Source organism: Saccopteryx bilineata, chromosome 2, assembly GCF_036850765.1.
Source record: "Saccopteryx bilineata isolate mSacBil1 chromosome 2, mSacBil1_pri_phased_curated, whole genome shotgun sequence".
In the NCBI taxonomy this organism is placed as follows: domain Eukaryota; kingdom Metazoa; phylum Chordata; class Mammalia; order Chiroptera; family Emballonuridae; genus Saccopteryx; species Saccopteryx bilineata.
The window spans coordinates 281,670,554-281,691,205 of record NC_089491.1 but is presented as its reverse complement, the minus strand read 5'-3'; the positions used below and the strand labels follow the sequence as shown (position 1 = coordinate 281,691,205).

Genomic DNA, 20,652 nt, shown 5'->3' with positions numbered 1-20,652 from the left:
GGATGGCTCTGTGGCCTCTGCCCCAGGTGCTAGAGTGGCTCTGGTCGCAACATGGCGACGCCCAGGATGGGCAGAGCATCGCCCCCTGGTGGGCAGAGCGTTGCCCCTGGTGGGCATGCCGGGTGGATCCCGGTCGGGCGCATGCGGGAGTCTGTCTGACTGTCTCTCCCTGTTTCCAGCTTCAGAAAAATGAAAAACAAAACAAAACAAAAAAAAACAACAACAACAAAAAAAGAAAAACTGTCTACACATTACAGTTGTCCCTTAAACAACAGGGGTTGGTGGGTATGGATCCCCTTAGTCTTTACTTCTCCTGTCCGTTCTCAGCCTGGGCCGAGTCTGGTGTCTGCCTCCGTTGCTGGGTTGAAAAGGTGCTCATAAGCATCATTGATTTTCAATGACTCCTTTCAGTCTTCATTTTACTTTCTTAATCCTAACCTCTTTGAGGGAATTTATAAATCCTGGTCAGAGTTAAAATATAACTCACAAATAAAATTACTTTAAATTATTATGCTCTGCCTGACCAGGCGGTGGCGCAGTGGATAGAGCATCAGACTGGGATGCGGAAAGAACCAGGTTCGAGACCCCGAGGTCGCCAGCTTGAGCGCGGGCTCATCTGGTTTGAGCAAAAGCTCACCAGCTTGGTTGGACCCAACGTCGCTGGCTCGAGCAAGGGGTTACTCGGTCTGCTGAAGGCCCGCGGTCAAGGCACATATGAGAAAGCAATCAATGAACAACTAAGTTGTCGCAAGGAAAAACTGATGATTGATGTTTCTCATCTCTCTCCGTTCCTGTCTGTCTATCCCTCTCTCTGACTCTCTCTGTCCCTATAAAAAAAAAAAAAATTATTATGCTCATAAAAAGCCTTGTTGATTTGTAGACTGGAAAGAAGGATCAGCAAAATGAACCTGATGATAGACGAGCTATTCTGTATGGCTCCTTAAGATGCTGCCTGATCGCTGGAGTCAGTATTTTAAAAATCTGAACAAGTAGTCTGAGGCTTCACATGTGCAGTGGTCAGTCCTGTGACTTGGAAGTCCTGCTGTGCCACTCACCTGAGTCATATTCCTAGCTGAGCCTGTTGGAAGAGAGTTTATCCAGGGCAGGGCAGCAGATAGAAAGGCACCAGCTTGGAAACACCCCATGTTTTTTTTCCTTTTTGCGCTTGGACACCTGTTACAAGATTCAAGGTCAAGGCCCTGGTTCAGTCTCAGTATTGTGAATGGCACCAGTGGGGGCAGCTTCTTCCCAGAACATTCTTGTCCCTGTCTCAGCTGGGCCAGGGTTCCGGTCTTACATTCCGCTTTTGGCCTCTGAAGTGGCAGCTGGGTCTGACAGGCATTGCATCGAAACTACAACTGATTCCAGTTCTCCCACCTGCAGAGTAATCTCAGGCAACTTGCTTCACTGAAGAGGGTCAGTTTACAGCGACCCCCTGGGGACTGGAGCATTCAGGGCAGGGTTGAAGGTGTGTGTGAAGCTTCTCCCAAGGTACTCAGGCAGTGTTCTTTCCAGACTAGACCAAAACTCAGACCTAGGTAAGAAGTTTATAGGTAGATTAAATCTCTAGATCAGCACTTTTTTAAAAAAAATTTTTAGCACATATAATGATGCTATTTTCTGTTCATTTTAATTTTAAAGTGGTATGGGAAGATAATCTGTTCACTGTTTGGGTCTTAACAAGGAAGTTATTTGGAATATATATTTTAGCCAGACATACTACAGTGTGTCCATAAAGTCATGGTGCACTTTTGACCCGTCACAGGAAAGCAACAAAAGACAATAGAAATGTGAAATCTGTACCAAATAAAAGGAAAACCCTCCCAGTTTCTGTAGGATGATTTGGCAGCATGTGCGCATGCGCAGATGATGACGTAACACCTTGTATACAGCAGAGCAGCCCAAGGCCATGCCAGTCGAGATGTGGACGGTACAGAGAAAAGTTAAGTGTGTTCTGTGGCTCGCTAAATTCAAATCTGTGACTGAAGTGCAGCGTGAATATCGACGTGTTTATAACAAAGCACCACATTAATCACTTAAAACAGAGAATCACAGATGTTATTCACTCTGTTACACCAGACATCCTTACCCGTGTGTGGCAAGAACTTCACTATCGTTTGGATGTGTGTAGGGCAACAAGTGGAGCCCACATTGAACTGCACTGAATAAGTATGAAACTGGGAGAGCTTTCCTTTTATTTGGTGCAGATTTCACATTTCTATCGTTTTTTTTGTTGCTTTCCTGTGACCTGTCAAAAGTGCACCATGACTTTATGGACACACTGTACTATTTATAGTTTTAGATTATCCTACCATTGCTAAATTTGCATTTTAACACTTCCTGTCAGGACAATGAGGTGAGAGGGCACTCCGCCTTTCCTTGGACAGAGCCTGCTCCGTGTGGCTCTGACACGGTGCTGGCTGATCGGGATTTGTACTCAACTCGCCCGCTAACCACAGACCACAGGCGCACTGCTAGCTTGCCAGACCCCCTGGTCTGGAGAAATTTGAGGAGTGGGCATTGTAATACACCGGTGAAAAAGACAGCTTCATAGCCGCTTGGGACACAGCTGCTGGTTTTCGGTTTTTTGAGCCCAGACTCTCTTTGCCCATGGCTTGATGCTGCTTGCTTGTCCTGAAGCTTTTTCAAGAGTAAAACAAGAGGAAATTGACTTAATTTGAAACAGGGGAGCACTGATTAAGCACAGCAAAGATAATGAAACACTAGAAATAGGCTGTCAAAGGAGAATGTGAAGTGTCTGTCCAGCTGTATCAGTAGTCACTAAGCTACCAACTTTTAAACTAGCTTGTTAGAAGTCTGCCTAGAATGGAAGTGGATGATCTCTTCAGACTCTTTTTACCTTAAGATTTGATTTTCTAGATTCTCAGTATGACTGTTTCCTATACAAATAAAAAGAAAATCCCCCAGAAAGAGAGAATAGGAATATTTGTAGCTTAAGGGAACTTAGCCTTAAGAAAACAAACTTTTTCTCTCAAGACAGACAGCATAGAATAAGAAGAAAAATTAGATGCCTTGCAAGCATTAAAGAAATATGCCTTCTGCAATAAAGTACTTGTCCCCCAAATTATGGAAATGTTACATTAGTGATGATTTGTTTAATGTATTTGGGACCCAGCCCTGAACCGGTAAACTGAAACAGATGTGTGCTGGTCGTGCTCCTCGTACCATGGAGGGTTCCGTGTCTGCTGATGCCGTTGCGCTGGCCTCATCGGCAGGATGTCACCTGTCTGCCTTGGCCTCACTCATGAGCAGCCCCGGGAGGCGGACCATGGGTTGGGTGCGAGAGGAGCAGGGGGAAGGGGAGAGGCAGCAGGCAGCTTCTTGGTCCTCGGGGAATGCCACTGACCATTGCATTGCCTCTTCTCTCCTTGCCTCGGAAATGGTGAGGGGAAGAGCAGATCCCTCTCTGTGTGGGGGCTTCTACAAACCGGGGAGAGTTTTACCCTTCGGTGATTCTTCAACTTCATATGACACATTTGAGAACCACATAAATTGCCAAGCAAACTCCTCCCCTGACATTAAGGGGTTTTCAAACATGTATTGCATGTTTATAAAGCACATACTGGGTTCCAGACATGAAGACAGACATTGGGAATACAAACCTGCACAACACACAGTACCTAGAAGGTACAGGTTTACAACTCAGGCACTAGAGCCAACAACAGGATCCCGTCCTCTAGATGTGAGCTGGCCTTCTGGGAGCAGGACTGCAGCATGGCCCATTGTTGCTGCAGGGTGTTTGCAGGGAAGGGAATGGACTGAGTTTTCTGGTGAAGGTGATATCTGTTGTCCGTGCAGCCAGCCCCGGGCCACGTGCTGGGGCACTAACGGGTTGGTGTTACTGACATTTTCAGTGGTGGCCCTTTCTCTTTCAGGAAGTCTGTGATCTCGGGCAGACTGTGTATTTTGACAATTTGGAATTAATAGCTACTAGCTCCAGTGTTTTATACTTGGAAAACAAGGTGCTATCTTCATGCCAGGAGAGACAAACATACTTACTAAGACTGGTGTATTGAAATGGGATAAACCAATGCAGGTTTACATGTAACCTCTAAGACATCAATTGTTACGGTCTCCACAAAAATGACCAGGAAGGCCTGTGTCGGACAGAAAAAGTGAGTTTGTTGATAATTTGCCGGCAAGGGAGAGAGCTTTAAAAATGTCTCATCCATCTTTACAAGGGAAGTTACAAAGGAAGTTTCATAGGGTAGGATTAGGGTTAGCACTGAAAGTCAGGTTATTTTAGGACAGGCTTTCAAAAGCAGAGAATGAGCAGGAATTGGGTAAAATGGGCAGCCACCTTTTTTGTTTGGCAAGCACTTGTAAGTTGGCCTCCAAGTTGGGTATGGGCAGAGAGCAGATTTTTAAGTTAAGTTATTGACAGACACTTCTAAGATGTTCTTTCTAGAGAAGGTGGAGTTGCTTCCTCTTGTTTTACAGTCTTGGTAAATTTTCCTTTCTTCAATTTGTAAGTTTGAATTTTATATTTTGGTTCCATACAGTCAAATTGGGTTTAGTGAGATCACTTTGGTTAGCCCTCTTTTGGAGTTCATTTTTACTTTGCATTAGCCTGAAAGGCAGACATTTTGGATATTTTTGCCAGCTTTTTAGAGTTTAAACACACACACACACAGACCAGGTCCTCGAATAATGTCATTTCCTTCAAAGTTATTTATAACATTGAAGAGATGCCCTCGGAACGTAATTCTTGTTTATATCAATTAGCCTACAGTACAGTTAGTTTAGTATATCATTTTGCTTAAAGTCAAAGAACACATTGACATTGAGGACCTACTATATATTATGTATATGTATATATGTATACATATATGAATGTGTATGTATCCCTACCAGTCCTATGCATGTTACTTTATTGTTTTTTTAATTGGCAACAGTTGGCTTTAAAAGAACCCAGGCATAGTTTGAAAGATAAAAATCATGATTTCTTGCTTAACTAGATTTTATGTCGTTATATCTTTGTGGTGTGACTGGACGTGATATCTGAAGTGATATTGCACAGATGAGCCCCTCAGTGCTGTAAGCAGAGACTAAAGAGAGACTTCTACTGTGAGGTCTGGTTGGAAATGCCATAGTCAAGGCTAAAGGGCAACACTTGGAATAGTACTATTGCAACAAGTCAATAAAATATATTGGGATAATACTTATGTTCACAAAAGTCAACATTTCTATTATATATGTGTGTAATTATGTGTATCAACATATGCATGTTGTATACATGTCATTGGGAGAAGTAATTTTTAAGATATAAAAGGTATATTTTTAGCAGCTACTAACTTAACTTTATGAGCAATTAAATTACTCTAGATCTGCTTTAATTTAGTATGAAGAATTGTATTAAATAAGCCATATTACATTCTCACTTAGGGGGCTGCCACATTAAAGGAGAAGTGAAAATCTGCTTTCCATCAGTAATTTTAGAACACAAAGCAGAACTATGTAGCTCTGTGTTATCCTGTACTGTGTTAATCAGATACAAGGTGTGACAGAAGCCAGTGACAAAGAGTTTTCCTGATAGTGAACAGGCTCTGATAATAGGCCGGTTAAGGCTTCATAATGTTTCAGTGGTTAAGCAGTAAACAAAATGATATAGGACTTCAAAAAGGATAGCATATTCCATGTAAAATCAAACCATAAGCTTTTCATGACACTTTATAATTTATGGAAACTGAGTGCTTAATATCATAATGTCAGGAGCCAAGAAGAAAATAAAAGACTATGTTAAAAAAAGATATAGTGTAGTGTGTGCACCTTTAAATATAAGACAAATTCAAGTCTATATGTGAGGCTCTCAGGGTACACTCCTTGTGAAAAGCAGCATTTCAAAACTGAAGGACAACGATATTCTTAGAGTATTTCCACAATGGCTTGGTAGATTTTTATGACGTGTCATAGCTGTGGCTTAGCTGTGACCTCCCTTAATTTCATAGTTACTTCTTGATAATGAGGGATGGTGATGTGGGAGTGAAGTAGAGATTGGGGCAGAAAGGTCAAAGGGAATTGGTTTCATTGACATGTTGAATTCACTAAACTTTTACACTGGATATTCATTTAGAGTTGCTATTTAACTTTTTAAAATAAACTTATACTGCCAATATTATTCAGTGTTGAGGGATAATTATTTCAACAGCTTTATGAGTAATGGTATTAATCATAAATTTTTATTTCTAGAATGTTAGAAGTTGAGTAAATCTTAGATTTGTTTCATTTTAGAAATGAAGACTGACACAAAAGATATTAAAATACCTTTAGAAGGTTGTGTATTTCTCTTAGTATCATAGCTAGAACCAGAACCCGGGTCTCCTAACTGCCAACCCAGTGTTCTTTACATTAGAGCATGCTATATTATTAACATCCATAAATTCAGACTCTGAGACACCAAGTAACTATGACATTACCATGGCTATTAAATTCTGCTCACTGAAGATAAACATAGATCACTGAGGCCTGGGATGATTTCAGAATGCTGGAGATCGAGTGCTCGCTTCGGCAGCACATATACTAAAATTGGAACGATACAAAGAAGATTAGCATGGCCCCTGCGCAAGGATGACACGCAAATTCGTGAAGTGTTCCATATTTAAAAAAAAAAAAAAAAAAAAAAAGAATGCTGGAGATCGAGTAGGGTAAAGACCCAACTGTGTTTTACTAAAGTAGAAGAGAAATAAGCAAAACAGAAGTGTGTGTGTGTGTGTGTGTGTGTGTGTGTGTGTGTGTGAGAGAGAGAGAGAGAGAGAGAGAGAGAGAGAGAGAGAGAGAGCGCGCGCAACCAATACCAGGCCAGGGCTGGGAAGGAATTCCAAATATAAGGTTTTTAACATGTTTGTCTTGGGAAAATATATGTCTGTTTTCATGTTGTCTTGCTTACATTTTTAGTGTTAAAATGACCTTTCTTTTCTATTTTTTGAATTTTCTTTAGACCTTTCTTTTCTAAAACAATAATAGCAGGTGCCACTTGATTTACATTTAATGTCAGTTCCCAGCATTTGCTTTTGAACCTCTCCTGAAGTCTAAAATTCTTGAAACCACAGCCCTAGCCTATTAACTGCACTTGCTGAATAGACACTCAACAGCCCTAAGTAAAACATTTGATTTTCAAGGAATCTGGAACATAAAAATCAGTGTTCCAGAAACCTAAAGATCAAAAGCCAGCATCACATAGCAAAACAATACTATTTCATTTGACTCTAACGAGTGCTTACTACTAAGGAAAAGGAGAAATGATTAGATGAATTTTGTGTTCCTCATTACTAACATGCTTCATCCAAGGTGCTGTATTTGGTAAATATTCAAATACCTGAGAGGCTATACTATCACAAACTAGACCAACTTTCGTGACACAAGTACAAATCTTAATGTTTGCTACTTAGCCTCTAAATTTAAAATCTATATATTTTAAAATATTTTTCCAAAGTTAGCTTTTAATACTGGAATTGAAGTCATTGAAAACTGTTATTGTTGTTGTTGTTATTAATATTATTGTGGTTCTGTCCAGGTAATGGGACTATGGGTATTTCTTCTATAATTTTCAACTTTTAACATTGAAATGGTTTTATAATCACAAAACACCAAATATTTTTAGGAGTCATGTTATAGCCACTTGAAACTGTAAGGTTTGATAGTGCTTGATCAAGAGTTTTGCTATTTTCTTCACTATGATCTGTATAAAAAATCCATACACACCTATTAAAGCTCAAGGCCACCTCTTGTGAACATTCCAGTTGTCACTGGAGTGGCTTCATTATAGTTGGAATTTGTAATCATTGTTGGATCTTTTGCAAAATACTTCTATGTATATCCTAAATGGTCACATAGTGCCGGGGTCCAGCCCCGGGGGGGATCCAGGGGTCCCACAGGAAGAGACGGCGTCGGCGAAAATCGAGTGAGAGAGCCGAATTCTTTATTCTCTGGTTAGCATTTACTGCCAGGCATCTCCACCAAATGCTGGTCTACCTTCCTTTTTATGCACACACACTAAGTTACAATCACATGGTATTTTGAATACATCATTGTTTTAGTTTCACTATGGTTACATATTTCCAGATAACAGTTAATTCATATCTATAAACTACAAATCAGGTGGTAAGTTATTCAAAGTACAGTTATACAATAACTTGAATAGTAATAACAATATTGGTACAAACTTCTAAAAGATTAGTACTAATTAATAACTATTTTACTGTTGTTGTGAGCCGAGGGCGCAGAAAGAGATAGCAGACGAAATCATCAAGGGCTAGCAAAAGGACCACCGCTTGCTCAGGCAGATGGCCTTGAGTTCATGCAGTGTCCCAATTCTTTTCCCATGAGACTACAAAAGGCTTGCTATAAGAAACTGACATAGTATCAAGAGTAACTTTCACCCAAAGATACATAGAACGCATCTGCGAGATAGCTAGCAGCAACACAATATCAGAAGGCATTAGTTGCTACTGCTGCTATGAATCCCACCACATTCCTCTCCTTATTCTTGGCAAATACAAAAATCTCATGAGAACGTTCCACTGAGAAAAGCCCAGCAACTACCTTCAGTGACAAAACAAGTCTTTTAACAAAACATTCTTTACTTGCCAGCTGCGCTCCTATCCAAGGCCACGCAACAGGCCACTCCACTACACTTTACCTAAGATTCTAATGTCTAGTTAAACTTTATTCATTTACTATATTCATACACTAGTTAAGTTCTAACTTTATTCTTTCTAACATGATTAATAAGAAGAAATTCTCCTACAAACTTAACCCTTTATGAGGGATATCATGGCCAGCCTCTTATGTTTATGAGCCCAGTTCAAGGGGCTTACAGGCTTTTCTGTGGAACTTATACCTTCTGTCTCATTTCCCAAGAAATTACTACGAATCTACAGGGAAAGCACGGTACTATTATCCCTGTGGTACAAATAATAGCACACACCCAGAAAAGGGGGGATATAAGGCCAGATTAATTCAAAAAGTCAAAGGGGGGAGTATTGTGCCTTTCCTTTGTGGTGACTTTGTCACCCCACAGCCATTGGTCTTCACTGCAGTGACTTTGTCAATCAGCAGTTTTTGATCTTCTGCTGTGACCTTGTCAGCCAGCAGTTGTGGGTCTTCTCCTGCTGTGGCCTTGCCAGCCAGCAGTCGTTGATCGGCTCCCGACAACATAGCTTAGTAGAGAATAACATATTCTGTCTCATGTTTCCAGGAGGAGAGGCTGTTCTTGTTTGCCCCTTTCTTCCTTCCTTCCTTCCTTCCTTCCTTCCTTCCTCACTGAGGAGATAGCCATAGTGTTTTCATTGTGATATCCTGAAAACAGTAATGCACATGTGAACCACTGTTAGTGATAGAGAATAAGGGTAGTCTTATTACATTTGGTGCTAGGTCTCTGCCCAAGACACTAACAAATGGAGCTGTAGTGTTAAAAGTCAGCCATGGACGCTCATAGATATTTTGGTTTGTGTGTTTGGATCTCTCAATGGAGTGTGAATAGCCTCTTCTTAAAAACTCAGCCATGCACGTGTAGGTTTAATAAGAACATTGATAGTGGCCCTGGCCGGTTGGCTCAGTGGTAGAGCATCGGCCCGGCATGCAGAAGTCCCGGGTTCGATTCCCGGCCAGGGCACACAGGAGAAGCGCCCATTTGCTTCTCCACCCCTCCCCCTCTCCTTCCTCTCTGTCTCTCTCTTCCCCTTCTGCAGCCAAGGCTCCATTGGAGCAAAGATGGCCCGGGCGCTGGGGATGGCTTCTTGGCCTCTGCCCCAGGCACTAGAGTGGCTCTGGTCACAACAGAGCACGCCCCAGAGGGGCAGAGCATCGCCCCCTGGTGGGCATAGCATCGCCCCTGGTGGGCGTGCTGGGTGGATCCCGGTCGGGCGCATGCGGGAGTCTGTCTGACTGTCTCTCCCCATTTCCAGTTTTGGAAAAATACAAAAAAAAAATAATAATAATAATAATAATAAAATTTTAAAAAAAGAACATTGATGGTAAACCTGACAGATGGGAAGAAGGCTTTGTTAGAAGGGCTATTTGTGAATAAAACTGCATCTTTGTCACACATTTCTACATTTATTAAATATATTTTTATTTAATTAGAATAGTAAAATCTTACAAGAATGTTGTAAGGTAACTCCTTGAGTAAACGTGATTTTTTGCTTTATGCAGAGCATTATTTACTATGCTCAATACACTTTATGGATATATGGTTTAAGGATTTAATTTTAAAATTATATCTACCTCTGACATTTCACAGTTATTAGTAAAAAAGCAAATTTTACTCCTAGTGGAATAGCAAACCCTATATTTTATATGGTTAGGGCTCTTGACTGGGGTTTAACTCCTTTTCTTATGCTAGGAATCCATGTGCTTTAACTTAAATTGTAATGAAACAATCAAATTATAATGTTTTTCTGTCTTCTTCCCTGAATACTTCTACATTCAGATAATCAGATTTAAAATTTTTCTACCAAAATGAAAAGTTAGTTTTATACTCTTGCCAAGTGAAACAAGCTAGAATTCATAAAAGAAACAATACCACTTAAATTAGTTCTAGTATTTAATGTAGATTTGAAAGGATTTCTGGTATTATAAGGCATATCCTGGGCATTTGGGTGACTTATAACTACCTTATCTTTCAGGGAAAAGGCCAGTTAGTATGGAGAATTTCTTGCTCAAAATATCATTTTGCTTTTAATTTATGCATTAAATTCTTTATCTTAATGGATAATAAGTTTATCTTCTTCTCTAAGTACATGTGGTCATTCTTAAGTTATCTAGCCACTTCTAATATGACAATATCTTTTTTTCTTTTTTTTTTTTGCAGCTAACTTTGAGCACATATACTGTGCTGCATATGAAACCAAAAATATTTTGTATTTTTGAAGTCATGTACTTTAAAGAGGTTCAAAGTTATATTTAGCATTTCAGCTAAATCATTTTGAAGCTAATCACAGTGCCCATATTGCACAATTAGCACCACTTAGGGTTTTATTTAATCTTGGAAATGCAGTGATCCACGTAAATCTGTAGCCAATGAAACTACTTGTAACAACATCCCTGTGCTATTATTTTTTCAACTCCCTTGTTCCCTAACAGCCACGCATGTGAGCCGGGTCAGGGGAACGTGACAGAAGGTACTGACCAGACCAGAAGCTGCTGCCTCCCATCTCATTGCATGGTCAACAGTGTGGCCCCTTCATAGAATCTTACAGCTGAAAGTTGACCTTCAGGGTCATTTATTACACACATTCACTAAGAATCCACTCTGCAGTGACCCTGCCAAAGATTCATTAATTCTCCGTTTAATTGCCTTTTCCACATTGCCGCCCAAGGTCACTTCAGTGTTCTGGGCCTCCTTTTCTCTTTTGTAAAATGGCAATAATTATAGTGCCTAATTCAGAGAGCTGTTACTTCAATTAATTAACAGTAATGGCTAATATGAAGTGTTTTCAATATAGGTCTATAGGTTTTCTAAATGCTTTATCTGTGTTTTCTCTATCAGAGCAGTTTATATGCTTAATTGGATGATTGTTTAAATTATAATACCTAATCACTATAACCATACCAACAAGACATGGCATTTGGATTTAGGATTTATTGTTTATGTCTAAATTATCAATTTAAAATATAGGTTAGCACTAAGAATATAACTATAACTTAGAGTAAAATATCTCCTTTAGTGATTTAAATATTGAAATTATAACAGTTGAATTAAGTATTTATTATTTTTAAAGTAAAGCACAATAATTAACATTTATCATAGCTCACCTAGCTATTTATCATAGCTCTACTAGTAGCCATAACCTGTGGAAAATTAGGAGGTTAGATAGGTTCCACTGTAGTTTATAATAACTTGCCTTTTGTGGCACATTCACCAAGAATGTTCTCTGTGAGCAGGTGTTACAGATACAGCAGTGAATAAACCATTCTTGCTCCTCAGGAGTGCATGGCTGAGCAGAAGATAGACATATGAAGACATAATTATGAATTTACATAAGATAAACATTATTATTTTGTTTCCCATAGTAACCATTTCAGGAGTTAGGAGAGAAACTTGCACTTTCCCCCCCACACATTGAAAAGTGAAAAAAGACATAGCAAAAGATGAAATTTTAATGCTTTACCATCTGTCATTAGTGCCACAAATAATTATAGCCATACAGCTCTTTGGAAGCTGAAGTCTGATGGCTCACCTAAATTCTAGTAATAAAGAATATGTAAAATTAAAACTTTTCCAGTTTTGCCATTGCTGTTAGCAATTGGTAATCCAAAAAGAAATGTCTTTAATATATGTATTTAATTTATTTTTATTGATTATTATATAAAGTAATTCTGAATAGGTAATTTTTAATGGTCCCTGTGACCTAAATGGAGCTGCCCCCAAATTGTCACAAAATAAAAGTATGTACTGTTATCTGAGTGCCATAGGAGTTCCTTCATAAGCTAAATAGTAATAGTTGACTATTTATGTTCAATAGGAATATGACGAAGAATGGGCCAAGAAAATTCAGAGTGAGAAGTTTCGCTGGCATAACTCGCAGTGGTTAGAGATGGTCGAGAGCCGACAGATGGACGAGAGTGAGCAGTACTTGTACGGTGACGACCGCATTGAGCCGTACATCCACGAAGGAGACATTCTCGAGAGACCGGACCTTTTCTACAACTCAGGTGAGAGGATTACCAGTGGTCTGCGTGCTGGAAGCAGGAATCTTGATCTGCCAGCCTGCTCACTCCCAGCTTTGTAAGCACTCTATGAGTATAGAAACGCCTTCTGCTAGTGATGTCAGAGGTACCTACCGCCAGAACTCACCAAGCCAACCTGTTAACTCACTGCTGTGTTTTTCCAGGTTAGTCTTTGATGAGCTCTCCATAAAGAAGGCTGTGGCCAGAGAAATTCATCGCTCTTAGTTTATTACATTCTAGCCTATATAACTTAACATGGCATCTTCAAGATTTCTGACTTCTGTTTGAGAATAGTATTTTTCTTTATTTAAATGTATATAACTTTCTAATTTTGTTTTGTTTTCTATGTTTCATTTAACAGATAATTTTGCTATGGTTTTGCTTTAGTTCAAAGCAGTACACTCTGGTGACTCTGTTTGGTAGGGATGATGTAGACACTTTATAGCAATGGTTTCTTTTCTTGTAAACTCTGCTAGTGTTTTCAAGGTAAAACTTAATTTTTATATAAATCTTATATATATTATAACTTTGTTGGTTCTGCCATAGTGCCTTTTTCTAGGGATGAGTTTGGCACAAAGTTTAAGTTTTTGCATATTTTGGCTTTTAATGTGTTTCACAGTTGCCAATATTAATATGACTTCATTGAAGTCATTGAGTTGAGGAGTGGAAGGAAAGGATTTCTAATTAAGACCTGTAGCAGGTTGGAAATAAAAAGCATGAAAGTAATTATATCTGAATTAATGGCTCACTTTTCTCCTACTATGTACTGATTCATGTGTTTTCCTAATTGAGTATTGTGCAAATTGGCCGTAAACGCTGCATTATTTTTATATTTGATATAAATATTTGAATCCTGGAAAATTGATACTTTACTTTGAAAATTAAATAGATTTCTTCCTAACTGAACTTTACAGTAGTTATGAAATACTGCTTTGTGTTTCAAACCAGATGGTGTAGATCATTAATTTCAACCAACCAGAATTTCTTAGTTCAGTAATGGCAAACAGCTGTACCTTACATATTCAGATATTCATGAAGTAAAGTGATGTAAAATATATATGATATGAATTTTTTGTTAATAGAAATCAGAATTTCTTGGAATCCAGTTTCTTGCTTTGAAGATTGATAGCTACTTTTCAGTGCGAATCACTTACAGTTTTCAAAACTGAATAAAACTTAACCACCACAATATTCATCTTTTTGTTTTAATGCAATTAGAGTTTTAGAACAGATTTCTAAAATGTTAAAGCACATTTCTAAGATTATATTTAAATTATATTTATATTTTCTTAGATGAAAATCATAAATATTTTTCTGTAGGATATTTTACAATTAAAATGTACAACCTAAGCTTTTGTGAAAACTCTAAATTTATACTTTTACAGATCAAAATTTAGAAACAACCACCACTGATGGAAAAATAAATAAATTTAAGCATTTGAGGAGTGAAATATTAGATATGCTCCTGGTTGTTTTTTAATACCTGTCGCCAGATGTTATGGTAGACATTGGACAATGGAGACTACATTGCTGTGAGTTTAAAGACCTAGTTCTTATATCAAGCCATGTATTCTTTTTAGTTTATTAATTTACCTAGTTCATTGTCCATGAATGGATCACCTACTAAATGAATCTCTTGATGTGTGTCATGGAAATCTCGATAATGCCAGCCTCTTTTATTGTGTGCAGTTGTAGCATCAGAAGCTTTAGAGAAATTTGTAATACTGTAGATAAGAATGCTTGAGTGATCTCTTTTAAGTCCCTGAAATTTCAGGCTGCTTCCGATAAAAGCAGGTTTAGTAGCTTTTTAGTCACAAAGGTTAAGCTAAGTGCCAATAATTCCCTGGGTCTAATCTTCTACTTTGAATGAAATATCACTTGCTACTTTCTAGTCATTAGTATCACCTTCTATATTTTCAAATTATTAAATACATCAAAATGTACCTATTTTTCTCTCTTATTTTTTAAAAAAGGATCTTAGTGTTATGATATGAAATAGGAATCCAGCATTTCCTTTAGTAACAGTATTTTTCCTTAGAGTCTAAATGTATTATAACTGTAATCACTGATTAATTTCCTTTTTTGTCATGAAATTATGCTGTTCACTTTAGTACATACCAACAGAGGAAGCACATTATAATATTGCTGTATTGTTACTACACATTTATAAATGACTTTTTCCTTTTTTGTTCTTCATTAATTGTGGTGAACGTTATTCTTAGCACTTGACATGTAAATGTATCTCTGGTGTACGAAGTTTAAAATGGTTTGTTTCTGTCTCAGAATCATTGTAAGCTGTAATTTTCATTTGCATGTGTGTTTCTATGATGTGTCTTACCGGAGAGAACCAAATACATTATGATTTCTCTATTTTAGTCATTTCCCCCCATTTTCTCCTTTACTTGCTATCTGTTTTCTCCCACACAATCACAATTTCACTTTTAGCTAGTTTACTAAAGAGCCCACTCTTATGTTTTCATTTGACTTTAAAAACTAAAGCTGATTTCAGTAAAAATAAATAAGAAGATAATGTTTTATATTTTTTACTTTTGTTCACAATGTGTGCCAGCCCATTTAACTGACTTTCCAAAGTCAGAAGGTGATAGTTCCCTCTGCTGACGACAGACGTGCTTTGGTCTCAGCCGGTTGCAGTGCACCCCCTCTCACGGGGGGCACACTTACCCTCCCTACCTGAACACCTCAGAAAGGTGTGCTGTGTGTATCCATCGTGTGAAGGCTTTGTGTCATTTAATAGCCCAAACATGTAGAGTGCTCTGCAGCATACAGAGTGCTCGGGTGTGTCTTGTCTGTCTTCTGTCTGTTCTCTGGGGGGTTAAATGGGACATGAACTTCTTTGGTTCCTTGTTGCTGTCTTTGAAGCAACAAGGTTAGAGTAGGAGCCTGAGAAGGACCCTCCTTGATTTATCTGGAGTTTGTAATCAAGAATACATTACTCCTCTTTAGTATTTCTATTAAAAAAGTTACTTTGGGATGCAGACTGCTGAGAAACAGTTTTGAAGAAGTTGGGATGCTTGAATGGAAGCTTTAATTTAAGGTATAATTTAACTTTTATTAAATCCTAAGTAAATTCCAGTGCAGAAATATTGCGCCTGTCTCTGAGTCACCTATTGTCAGACCATCCGGGGCAGTGCACAAGCTGTGTCCACAGAATGACATGCAGTGTCCTCGGGGTGCTAAAACATAAGTTCAGAAGTATAAATTTTCTCTTTGTTACTTACATGGTATCAGGCTTGTTATATTGTTAAACTAGTTGTGTTCTGGGTTTTTTGCAGTTGTGGCTGAATCTTTAGACTCGACGTATTTGTGTGATCTCTGTTTGAGGAGCCCCCAGCCTGGGAACCCACTCTGCATTCTGTGTGTCCCTTCGCTCCGCCCTTTTCTCTTTGAAGACAATGGCAACTCGGAATCAAAGTGCAGATGTTGATTATTTGACGAGAGTTTTTTATTTAATCTATTCTTAATCTGACTCATTTCACTAGGTGATGGTTCATGTAACAACTTTTTAAAAATAATCCAGGTGTCTTTTTACTTAGTTGTATATTTATCTGAAATGTGTCTGAGTGTGCTGTCTTTTATAATACTAGCATGCTGCGTATCTTCATAGTTATTCATTGTCAGAGTGTGGTATGCATTTTATTTTGGCATTTGACTTAGCTTTGTTCCTATAAAATTGACAGATTTCTTCAACCCTGATCCTCAATTATTTGGTTTTAAATTAATAGAGGAGCCCCTTGATTTCTTAACCTTATTAGTAATTTCAGCCACACTTTCACAAAGTGTGAGAACAATATAAATAATTATTTTTGGCTGCCCAGCTCTATGGTATCTTGAGATTTCCCATAATTTCAGTTTTCTGTTAACTTTTTTGTGTTTAACAGGCCTTTTATTTATGGAATCTGTAAGAGAACATAGAAACTGGTCTAAATATTAGACACTTTTAAGCTACCTTTTAAGTATTTTAAATTTACTGAAGTAATAAAATAGATACCAAAGGTATTTGTTAACAATTCAACAAATAAATAATAATATGGATTCGTGGACTGAAGGTAGTGCAGGAGTCTTACAGAAATACAATCACCTTGCTTATTCACCTGCCTGCTCTATTATTTTTCCTATTTACTTGATCTTTAAGCTCCTTACTCCTGAAACAGATCAGCCTTGAATGCTTACCTGTCTCTCAGGACTGAAGTTCATTCCAGCTCTGCCGCCCTCCCTGCCTACCCAAGGAGGGTTTTCTAAGCCCTGCGGACACAGCAGTCTCACCACGGCTTCTCTCTCCAGCGTTCACTTAGTGCACGTATCCATTCCTGTTGTACATCACTTATAAATGAAATATATTATTTAATTGCATCTTAAGTGTTTTTCTTATATTTCACTTAACCTAAGATTCTTAAAAACAGAAATTATTTACTGTAGTTTTTATATTTCCTACAGGACCTAGGAAAGTATTGCTATGCATATCATAGGTGCAAAATGGTCATTCATGTGGTAACTGAGTAATTTACTTACTATGTTTCAAATTTATAAACAATGTTTTGGGTATCACCTAACCAATATTTATCTAGAGGTTACTTAATCCACAATACTTTCAAAATAGGAAATGTTAAAAGGCCTGAGAACTTTGCAAATAGTTATCACAAAGGCTGTATCTTAAAATATATTCATTCTATGCATAGGGCAGCCTGGAAGCCATCATTTAGATTGTGTTCCTTCAAATTATTCTTAACTTATATATTCATAATTTTATCAAAAATAGGTTATCTGGCTTGACCTGTGGTGCAGTGGATAAAAGCGTCGACCTGAAACACTGAGGTTGCCGGTTCAAAACCCTGGGCTTGCCTGGTCAAGGCACATATGAGAGTTGATGCTTCCTGCTCCCCCTCCTCCACTGTCTCTTTCTCTCCTATCTCTAAAATGAATAAATAAAATCTAAAATATATAGGCCCTGGCCAGTTGGCTCAGTGGTAGAGCATCGGCCCGGCATGCAGAAGTCCCGGGTTCGATTCCCGGCCAGGGCACACAGGAGAAGCGCCCATTTGCTTCTCCTCCCCTCCCCCTCTCGTTCCTCTCTGTCTCTCTCTTCCCCTCCTGCAGTGAGGCTCCATTGGAGCAGAGATGGCCTGGGCACTGGGGATGGCTCCTTGGCCTCTGCCCCAGGCACTAGAGTGGCTCTGGTTGCAACAGAGCGACACCCCGGAGGGGCAGAGCATCGCCCCCTGGTGGGCAGAGCGTCGCCCCCTGGTGGGCGTGCTGGGTGGATCCCGGTCAGGCGCATGCGGGAGTCTGTCTGACTGTCTCTCCCTGTTTCCAGCTTCAGAAAAAAAAAAAAAAAATAAATCTAAAAAATATATATGTATATATATATTCTAAAGAAATTAAAAGAAAAATAGGTTATCTGCATTCATAGTTTGGAGCAAATGAGAGAATGGTGTCACTCGAAAATCAGTAAGAGTAATAATAAAGACGAGTTTAGGAAAAGAAGCACTTTAATCAATGGAAAAGAACTCAGAAAGCACAGTAGTATAGAGCCATTTAGTGTAAGTAGTCAAATGTATCTAATAACCTTGGGCATGCTATATAATAATTGATGTTTATGATGAAGATTGAGTCATCAAGAGTACTGAAATACATTCTGTACGCTTTTTAAAAACTCAGGGCATGTAAAATATATTTACAAAGATTTTTAACCCAATTTTATGTGTGTTTTAAGCTTTATCATGCATTGCTTATTTAGAATTAGAAGTTCACTTATTTGAAATATTTAATTCCCTAATCATGTTACACATATGAATCCATGTGGATATGAAATGTGGGACGTACTAAAGGTTCACACTTACTGACACCGTGCTCTTTATGTCTCCTTGTCGCCACGTACTCTGTGTCCTTAGCCTGGACCATCACTGTCTGTCCCTCCCCAGCGTGCCTCACTCTGTCCTGTTCTGTCTTCTCCACAGGACTGTAAGCCCCTTGAAGGCAGAACTTGTCCTACTCATCGCGGTACTAGTCTAGTACTGCCGCATGGGAGGTGCTCAGTAGGTGTTCAGTTGTGCTGGATTGTTGTAAAAGAGCACTTAAGTCTGTATGGTTTTCTGTTCATACTCCCAAGAGGACAGCATGCCGTGCTAACATTTTTGTTTCCAGATTACTTTCTATTATATTGCTTGATAGAATAGGTTCCTTATTATTACCTGAAATTGTGTTTTGCTGATGACCATTTTCCTTCTTTGTAGATGGATTAATTGCCTCTGAAGGAGCCATCAGTCCAGACTTCTTCAGTGATTTTCACCTTCAGAACGGAGACGTGGTTGGGCAGCACTCATTCCCTGGCAGGTAAGCAATCTTCACAAGAATATCTAATATATGATGTCTTCTTGGTTTTGAAAGCTAGAATTCTCTTCATTCCTCATTAAAAAGGAAAAGATACTCAATATTTCCAAGAACATGCTTGTTTGGTTTTAAATTAATTTATGTGCTCCATCAGTTGGGAAAATACAGGCTGTATATTGAAAGAGTACTTTTACATTAAGGAACCCATATTGTTTTCCAAAGCCAATAAATATAAAATAAGAACTCCAGACATGTATTTTAACAGTTATCCAGATGTCACTGTTTTAACAAGTTGATGCTTTGATTAAAAACTTTCCCTCTCTAACTAAGAGACATGGACAAGAGTGTGGTGGTTACCAAGGGTGGGGGGGGAGGGAGGACATGGGAGGGAGGGAGGGAGAGAGTTAGGGGGAGGGGGAGGGGCACAGAGAACTAGATAGAGGGTGACGGAGGACAATCTGACTTTGGGCGAGGGGTTTGCAACATAATTTGATGACAAAATAACCTAGACATGTTTTCTTTGAATATATGTACCCTGATTTATTAATGTCATCCCATTACCATTAATAAAAATTTATTAAAAAAAAAAAAAAAACTTTCCCTCTCTAGATGACATGCAAATAAAATATTTAAGGAAGAAACTCTGACCTGTCAGCATTATTCTACAATTGATTTATAAAATTTTATCAGTATGTAAACAATATTTTCTCCTGAATATCATTCCTGGAGGTATATTTGAATTTGGACTGTTGAAATTTCACATTAAATTAGTCTCATGAATAGCTATAGTCTTATTTATCATTAAGACTGTATTTTCTTTAAATTATTTATTTAGTTTTCTAAAATTATACTTTCCATTAACAAACTATTACCTGTTTGGAGGATGTGTTTATATTTTAAATGAAATAATACAGTTATGACTAATATTTTACAACCTTTACTGATCACTTGTACTAAGCCGTTTGTTCCAGCAGTAATTATTACAACCATTTTTGATCATCTGTGTTTAATCTCTTTTACAAATATCATATTTAACCTTCACAGCAATGTTTTAAGGCAAGTATTGTTATAGCCCTTTTGCAAATAAAGAATCAAGGCTGAATAAGTAACCAACTCACACTAGTAAGATGTTAAAGAAAAAAATTTGAATCCAGGTCTCTATGTCTCCAAAGTTTATGTTCTTTCAAACATGATGCCTAATGTGGAAGGAAACGTAGCATACTATAGTGACTTCTGTTGCAACCTAGTGCACATGTACATTGTTTATACGTATATATGTGTGTGTATATGTATATATGTATATGATTTATATGTATATATGTATATACCTCTACACACACACATACACACACACCCCAAAAATTTCTTAAAGCAGTACTATATTTTTCACTCCATAAAACGCACCTGACCACAAGACGCACCGAGAGTTTTAAGGAGGAAAATAAGAAAAAAAATATTCTGAACCAAATGATATGTTAAAATATTTAATAAAATATACCACAATAATATTTCAACAATGTAAAGTCACAGCAGTATTAACAACCATTAGCACTGTTATTAACATGAGAAGAGACTTTAATGTTCAAATACTCTTCTAGTTGTCTGGGAACCTGC

General features: G+C 38.2%; 1 protein-coding gene and 1 non-coding gene across 4 annotated transcripts in view; both read left to right on the top strand.

The window, feature by feature from the left end:
* Positions 1 to 20,652, top strand: part of KIFAP3 (kinesin associated protein 3) — a 130,252-nt gene that overhangs the window by 79,831 nt on the left and 29,769 nt on the right. For all 3 annotated transcript variants that reach the window (XM_066261117.1, XM_066261119.1, XM_066261118.1), the window contains exons 18-19: positions 12,486 to 12,675; positions 18,942 to 19,041. In XM_066261117.1, coding sequence (XP_066117214.1) covers positions 12,486 to 12,675; positions 18,942 to 19,041 — 290 coding nt within the window. The remainder of the gene's footprint in view (positions 1 to 12,485; positions 12,676 to 18,941; positions 19,042 to 20,652) is intronic.
* LOC136327865 (U6 spliceosomal RNA) lies at positions 6,517 to 6,623 on the top strand. The gene has a single exon (XR_010729925.1). It is a non-coding gene; the product is annotated as a U6 spliceosomal RNA (small nuclear RNA).